Raw genomic sequence first — 7387 nt, 5'->3', positions numbered from 1 at the left:
ATGTCTGTTAGTGTAAAGCGCTTTGGGGTCCGGAGGGACTTGAAAGGCGCTCTATAAGTTCAGTACCATTTACCATTTTATAGCCGCCTGCCTGCAAAAAAGCCCCCGGGCAATATTTCTGCAATAATGCATAATTCTGAAACCCCCCTGATGGATCTCTTCCAGACAATAAAAGGAACAGATTTGGTCAGGTAAAACTGGTCCTGGAAGCTCAGCACCGGGTTTTATAACAGCCTGCCCCCTGAATCACTGGCGGTTAATATTTCTGCAATAATGCATAAAATTCAGAAACCCACCTCGTGGATCTGTTCCAGGCAATAAAAGGAACAGATCTGATCAGGTGAAACTGGTCCTGGAAGCTCAGCACCGGGTTTTATAGCCGCCTGCGAGAGTGTTTTATATTGTGTGCTTTGACTTTGAAAAAAAGGGCGGTACTCTTGTGGTAGCCATGTTGACCCTGATAGTTCTTTTGTTTTGTTTTACTTCCCCTGTATGGAGAGAAGGGAGGAGAGCTCTTTGAATAAATGGAGACGAGTTCCCGTGCTCCAAAGTTATTTGACTCTGTGGTTCGCACTGGAAAGGGTTTCCAGCCCTCATAGCTCGCACGTTACAGTGAGTACTAATTGAAGGAGATTAAAAAATGGTACTTTTTGTTCAAGCATCACTTTTCTGTTTCCCTGTCAGGAGTTAAGTAAGGATTTTATCTTTTCTTATTTTTGTAGGTAAATATATGATTAAGTAGATAGTTTTGTTTGACAATACTTTAAATTAAATAAAACTAGCAACACATTATGTTCTGTTTTATTTACTTTAAAGAAGTGAGGAGTAGGGAGACCATATTATGTTGTTTTTTTTTTTATACTGAAACTGGACGAGTAGCTCTCAGCAAACTGTCGACTTCATAAGTAGCTCTTGGTTCAAAAAAGTTGGGCACCCCTGGTATAGATCCATCTGATGGGTAGCACCCCAACAACTATCTGCAATTCTACGGCACTGGTGAATGCACACTTACACTTTTCATTTACGTGTCTTTTCCAGTTAAGCTTCCTGTCTAGGTAGACACCCAAGAACTCCTAGTCCTATGAATGACTAAACAATACTGAAAAATTTTCCAAAACTCAAAATACAAACAGACTCCAAAATCTAATTTCTTACCCATAACAGAAGGTTTTGCAGATCCTTGAGCAGTATTCAGGTCTCTGTTGCCTCCAAGGCCTGTGGTCTGCCTGCTGGGCTGCTGCTGCACAGGAGGTCTTTGTTGCTGGTGCTGCCGCTGCTGACCTTGACCATGTGATTGCTGGCCAGCAGGTCCACTGTTTTTATCCCACAGGTTGACTGGTTTGTAATTGTAATGAGTTGGATCTCCCCATGCTGACGTTCCATCATCAATCTCACTTTTCCTGCTTATAGACTGCGGTGAGGGTTCCTCCCAGCCACTTGGTTCAGATTCACTGCCACCTCCTCTGGAACCACCAGGTATAGGTCCAGAGGTCCAGCCTGAGCTTTGGTTCTGTGACTGGGCTTGAGAGATGAGCTTCCTCCCAGCACCCCCTTGCATAGCCCCTTGGTCCAACGCTGGCTGCAGCTGTGGATGCTGATTGCGGGGCTGTGATTGTTGCTGTTGCAGTTGTGCCTGTGGGCCTGAAACAGAGCCCGACTGGCTGTTTGGCATCTGGTGCATTTTGCTTCCTCCACTCCAGTTATGGTGAGGTTTGGACCCCGTGTCTCCATCTCCATCAACTCCTCCTCCACTGCCTCCTACTCCAGTACCCCCTGCTCCCCAGGTTCTTCGAGGTGCACTGTCATCCCAGCTTCCCCAAACACCTACACCTGAATCTCCAACTGAGCGTCTTCCATTTCTCATCTCGTCATCCCAAGCTCCCCCCTTGTTACTTGATTTGGACTCTTGTTCTAACCAGTTTTTGCTGGTGCCAACCTTCTGCTCTGCTCCCCACCCACTTCCTTCTCCATTCCCTCCCATTTCCTTCCAGCCACCCGTTCCTTTCTCCTGCTGACTTTCTCTCCAGCCTCCACGAATGGAGTCACTTTGCTTCCCAATATCACCCCATCCTCCTCCCCCCTTTTCTCCTCTGTTGCTGCCTTTCCATTCCTCATTCAACCAACCCTTGGCCTCAGGATCATTTCTGCCTCCAACCCAGCCTGTAGCATTTGTCTGCTGACTAGGCCCTGGTATTACCCCAGACCCCATACAAGGAGCGGTTGTGGTCAATGGCCCAGATTGTTGGACACCATGATTCTTCATGTTGCTGCATGTAGGTGGTGGGCCTCTCCCAGACAAAGAGGCCCCACTGCTGCTGCTGTTCTCACAGCCTTCTCCAGAAGACCCAGTAGAAGGAAGCAGGGAGGGATTGACCCCTGGACCCATAGAATCAGTGCTTAGGGTCTTAGGGCCACTAAAATACTGAGTAGGCCCACCATGAGACGATGTGGGTTTTGATGGTGCTGATGAATGTCCACCTTTGTTGTGTCCTGCATAGTCATCAATATCCCAGGATGTGTTTTGTCGGATTTGTGTTTGGCCCCAGCCTGAGTTGGACAGGACTCGAGGGTCTAGATCAGACCGACTAAGCAGGCTCTGTAAGGCAGTTTCAGCTGTAGGTGCCTGTCGGCGAAGACGATTATTATTATTATTATTAAACCCACTCTCACTCCTGGAATTTCCACCACTAGATGAAGACCCTCCTAGTGCTCCCTGTCCTTCTAATCGATCACCCCATTCTCTTGTTTCACCTTCTCCCTTCTGATTGTCCCAGGCTCTGGTTGTAGTGGTGACTGTTGAAGAGGTGGAGGAAGTGGGAAGTGGGTTGCCCGCTGTGCTTCCTCCACTGCTGCTGCTATTACTACTGCAGGTCCCGATTTCATCACCTCCTAAATTTGCTCCACCAATGCCGGCAGAGTTCCCACCCCAATCACTACCAGAAATTCCTTTATCGCCTCCAACTCCTGACCCCCACCCTCCCTGAGATGCCTTGGAGGTTTGACCATCATTTCCCTCCTTTTCAACATTGCCCCAAGCATCAACTCCACTAGTGGAACTTGGATATCCCCAACCTGAAGTCTCTTTATCACCCTCTAGAGCTCCTAAACCCCCACTTCCTCCACTCTCCCATCCATCAATCTTTGAGGCACCTGTTTTGGAGTAAGCAGCAGGGAAGGGAGGCTGGCCTCTCCACGAGGTGGCCGAGTTTGGTTCTCCTGCATTTATCCCACTTCTTCCCATACCACGGTCAATCCCTCCTCCAAACCCTCCCCCACCCGCAATTTTTGGTCCCGCTGATTCATTGTCCCATTTCCCCCCTCCCAAGTCTCTGGATTGCATTTGGTGAAGTTGCTGCTGATGGGCATTTGACTGATTCACAGATATAGATGGGTGATTTCCCAGCACCCCAGCTGCCCCACCTCCCAGCCCCAAGGAAGCAGAGTTTATGGCAGACCCTCCAGAGCTCTGGTGATGAAAGGAAGTCAGACCTTCTTCCCCTGAAGCATCGGGGTCATCCTGCTGCACCAGGGCAGGCCAGGCTGAAGGGTTGGCATTTGGACTGAAGTTGGCACCTGGAATCCCACTGCTACGATCAATAGGGCCACTGGCATCATGGCTCCCTGGCACAGTGGAGGCTTTGGAAAGTGAGGAGGACTGTTGTAGCAGAGACCCAGCAGCAGCTACTGCAGTACCTCCTCCAAGATGACCCTGGGAGGCAGTCGCTCCCCACACCACGCTGTTGGATGACTGCATACATTCATTGGGCAAAGAGAAAGATGAAGTAGATGAAGATTGGTTGCCAGAGGCACTGACGCTGTTCACAGGCATTCCATTGTTGCTGCTGTTTCCTCCATCAGTGCCCGGTATACTCGGCCACTCCTCGAGATCATTGCCATCAACAATGACCTTCTCCCTGCCTTGAGAGGTGGCCTGGCTGCCTGAGCTTGGCCCCCACATGGAATTTGCATAATTAGAATTAGTTGTAGAAGCAGCAACTGATGAGGTGAGCGTCAATGAAGATGTAGCCATGCCAGAATCTAAAAAACACAAAAAAACAATCTGATATAAATCAGTAAAAGCAGAGTGCTTAAATGACACTGACACTGCAATTGGGTACTTAACTGGGGACTTTGTATCTTGCTCAAACATGCAAATGAACTACAACTTATGATGTATGCAATACAAATGTTCACCTGAAACAGCAGCCCCGTTTGAGCTCGAATCATCCCCTCCTCCTCCTACCAGCAGCATGGAGGACAGTGGTGGCTGTCCCCTCTTCAGCAGCACTTTATGGTCTTGCTGGCAGCGGAATCGTGGCGGCACCTCTCTCGGCATGTATCGTGACGGCTGCTGAGGCGCCTGAGTTCCGCCTCCACTACTTGTACTGCCGTTCCCAGCAGCACTAGGTCCGCCAGTAGAGGAAGAACTACTGGAGGTGGGCTGTCCGTTGGCCACTGCCAGGCGCTTAGCATTGTTGCCGCCCTGAGACGGGGTGGCAGCACTGCCTGGGCCTGAGGTTGCAGGGGATGGAGAGGCAGTAGGCGTGGGTCCACGGCTGGGGGATGCAGAGCTGCTCTGAGAGGCAGGAGATTGGGCTGAAGTTGGCTTTGTCAATTCTGGCACTGAAGAAAAGACAAAATATGAAGAAAGATTGTTGGAAAAAAATTACAGTAAACAATTTCACTAAGAATACCTAAAAATAATGTACAAATTAATTCAGTTTTTGCTGAACTAAAGCCTCATTCAGACCTGACTCTTAACATGAATCCAGGGTGACTGGATCACAGACTAAGAATGCATTTAGACATGATGGCTCACTCCACATTTATTTAACAGTTTGAACATAAATATGTTGTCAGCCACAGGGAAGGTCAGCCTCAACCTGACGTGACTTTTCACGAACAGCAAACCCATCACCTCAATCTCACCTGGTTTTAAGGGGGAATAAAAGGGGGAGTCATCTGAGTTTTAAAGGCTCCAAACTTTAAAGTGTATTTAAACAAATAAGACATTTATGCTACATATTTAAGCATATCAAAATTGAAATAACTATTATTTGCAACTTGATCCAAAAAAATATATATATTTATGTCTGAATAATTACGTAACTTAGGTGATTGAATGCATTTGTGATTTTACAGAAGTATCAGTAAACCTGCTGATCTGTTGGACTGCCCAAATATTTTATTTATTATTAGCAGCAGAATGTGAATGCATGGTATTTGAAATATAATGGCTTATAATTTATTGCAGTCCAAGCAATCCTCACTATAAATTTTCAATATATTCACAAGTTGTTTTAATAGTAGGCAGATATGAACAGTTGCATATAAAGCTGTCCACTTAAAACTGCATCAACCAGAATGTATGTTAATACCAGGTCAACACATGGTTTTAGTTTGGAACGAAGTCTCCTGTATGATAGTAAAGACAATTACAGACAGGTGTCAATGACTCAAAAAGGAGGGCATAAATTTTAACAAGCACGATGTAATTGTGATTTTAAACACAATGCAAATAAACAATAATAAAGGTTTTAAAAATTTGTCAAGTAAAGCCTAATGTTAATCTAAAATCATAATAAAACATTTCTGCTTACCTTTGTTCTTTTGCTCTGCAACCTAGGATGAAAATCAGAATATTTCTAAATTACTTTAAGCAATAATGTGAGCCAAGTTTTACACTGCATCATAAGTACCACCACATCACTTCATGCACCAGATAAATCTTTTTATATTTAAGCCCTGTTTACACCAGACCAATCTCCAGAAATGCTGGTGTTTTTTTCTCAATGTTTATTGGGACGAATAAACAAAAATCACCCGTTTACATGGAACCAATGCAATAATGTACCAGGCAGGGTTGTCAGATGGGAAATAGTAAAATGTATACTGTCCCTATAAAATCATTATATTTTGAACCAAACAGCTGATGTGCTGTATGTATAAATATGAGACTCCAATCATTAGTGATGTGTTAATGAATGGCTGGATTCCAACAAAAATGTTGCGGTTTCACTGAAAGCCAGCTCTGTGTAAACAGGGCCAAGGCGTTTTATATGTCTCATCACAAAAGTTATTAAATCCAAGTACATTTTAAGTCACGATGAGGAAATAAGAATGTAAATATAACCATGCTCACCTTCTGAGAGGCTTCTCTTTTCCTTTTTTCGTCTTTTTTCCTTTTCTTGTCTTCCATGAACTGCTGCTCCTGAACAGATGTTGCTCTACTTCACAAACACACAAAATTGATATTAAAAACTAAAAGAACTTAATTCTGTAGCCTTTTTCTTTGACCTTCAAAACTAAAGTAGAAGTAAAGTAAATGTCTGACCTAGCTAATTAGCAGTTTTTGAAACATAACCTGCCTCAAAAATTCAACTACGTTTACGCAAAAGCTATTTCATAGTCCTTCACACAGCAATCAGTTTTGCAAAACAGGATTTGAATTCTGGTCTTTACCTAAAATGTAAAACATTTATATAGTGCTCCAACATCAAAGCTGATGTTAAGAAATGGGTGGCTGCAAATTGACAAGAGCGTTTCAGCCGCGGTGTAGGAGAATCTGATATGTCTGAATATTGAACAGATGAGGGGTATATTGCACACACTGTCACACGTTTGTTTTCATCCATGTTGATGTGTGCGTGAAACATCGTTGACACGCCGCTCATAAATTTTGCCCCTGGTTCAACCTGAAGCACTTCTAGCAGACAATTCTTAACGGACAGGTTCTTCTCTAATGAAACGTTTCGTCTCTTCTCCAAGAGACTTCTTCAGTCTGAGAGTTTCAGGCATGCCTGAAACTCTCAGACTGAAGAAGTCTCTTGGAGGAGAGACGAAACATTTCGTTAGAGAAGAACCCGTCCAGAAGACCTATACAATTTTTTTCTTTTTGATTTTTTTACCTGGATTACTGAGATGCATCAGGACAATTCTTAACAATTCAGCCATAACAACCATGTAATATTAAACTGAAAGCTAAGTTAAGGTTTAATATGTGTTCTTATATTTAGGAGATTAGAGTTGTTTGAAGACAGCTGTGATCTGCTGTGGATGCGCTCACAATTTCAAAGTGGATTTTGTCAACTTAAAAAAGACTTGTTTTTAAAACTTCATGGTGTGTTTTATGCAAACACTATTATTAGAACCTCTACACTAACCAATTTTGCATTACAGTTGTTTTGACAAGGGTATTATGAAATATTAATTGAAGTGACCCTAAGCTGCTCTAGAAGTGCAGTTTTTACAGAGCACTACTACATCAATATTATTAGAATCATTGGGCCTCATGCAAGAACATGTTCGTATTCTTATTCTAAATTTCTCTTACTTTTGTTCGTACAAAGGGTTCGTACGAACATGTCACGTCAGATTCAACAAACTC

At 44.1% G+C, this 7387-nt stretch overlaps 1 protein-coding gene across 1 annotated transcript in view; it reads right to left on the bottom strand.

The window, feature by feature from the left end:
- The window catches only part of tnrc6ba (trinucleotide repeat containing adaptor 6Ba), a 56690-nt gene extending 50055 nt beyond the window's left edge, over positions 1-6635 (bottom strand). Inside the window, exons 1-5 of the mRNA XM_014025817.1 lie at positions 6610-6635; positions 6143-6227; positions 5601-5622; positions 4195-4623; positions 1156-4038 (exon numbers count right to left, since the gene is read on the bottom strand). Coding sequence (XP_013881271.1) covers positions 1156-4038; positions 4195-4623; positions 5601-5622; positions 6143-6227; positions 6610-6635 — 3445 coding nt within the window. The remainder of the gene's footprint in view (positions 1-1155; positions 4039-4194; positions 4624-5600; positions 5623-6142; positions 6228-6609) is intronic.
- Positions 6636-7387: the final 752 nt, after the last annotated feature.

Source organism: Austrofundulus limnaeus, unplaced genomic scaffold (assembly GCF_001266775.1).
Source record: "Austrofundulus limnaeus strain Quisiro unplaced genomic scaffold, Austrofundulus_limnaeus-1.0 Scaffold5, whole genome shotgun sequence".
Lineage (NCBI taxonomy): Eukaryota > Metazoa > Chordata > Actinopteri > Cyprinodontiformes > Rivulidae > Austrofundulus > Austrofundulus limnaeus.
The sequence above is the reverse complement of the archived record's forward strand: the minus strand, read 5'-3'. Positions and strand labels throughout refer to the sequence as shown.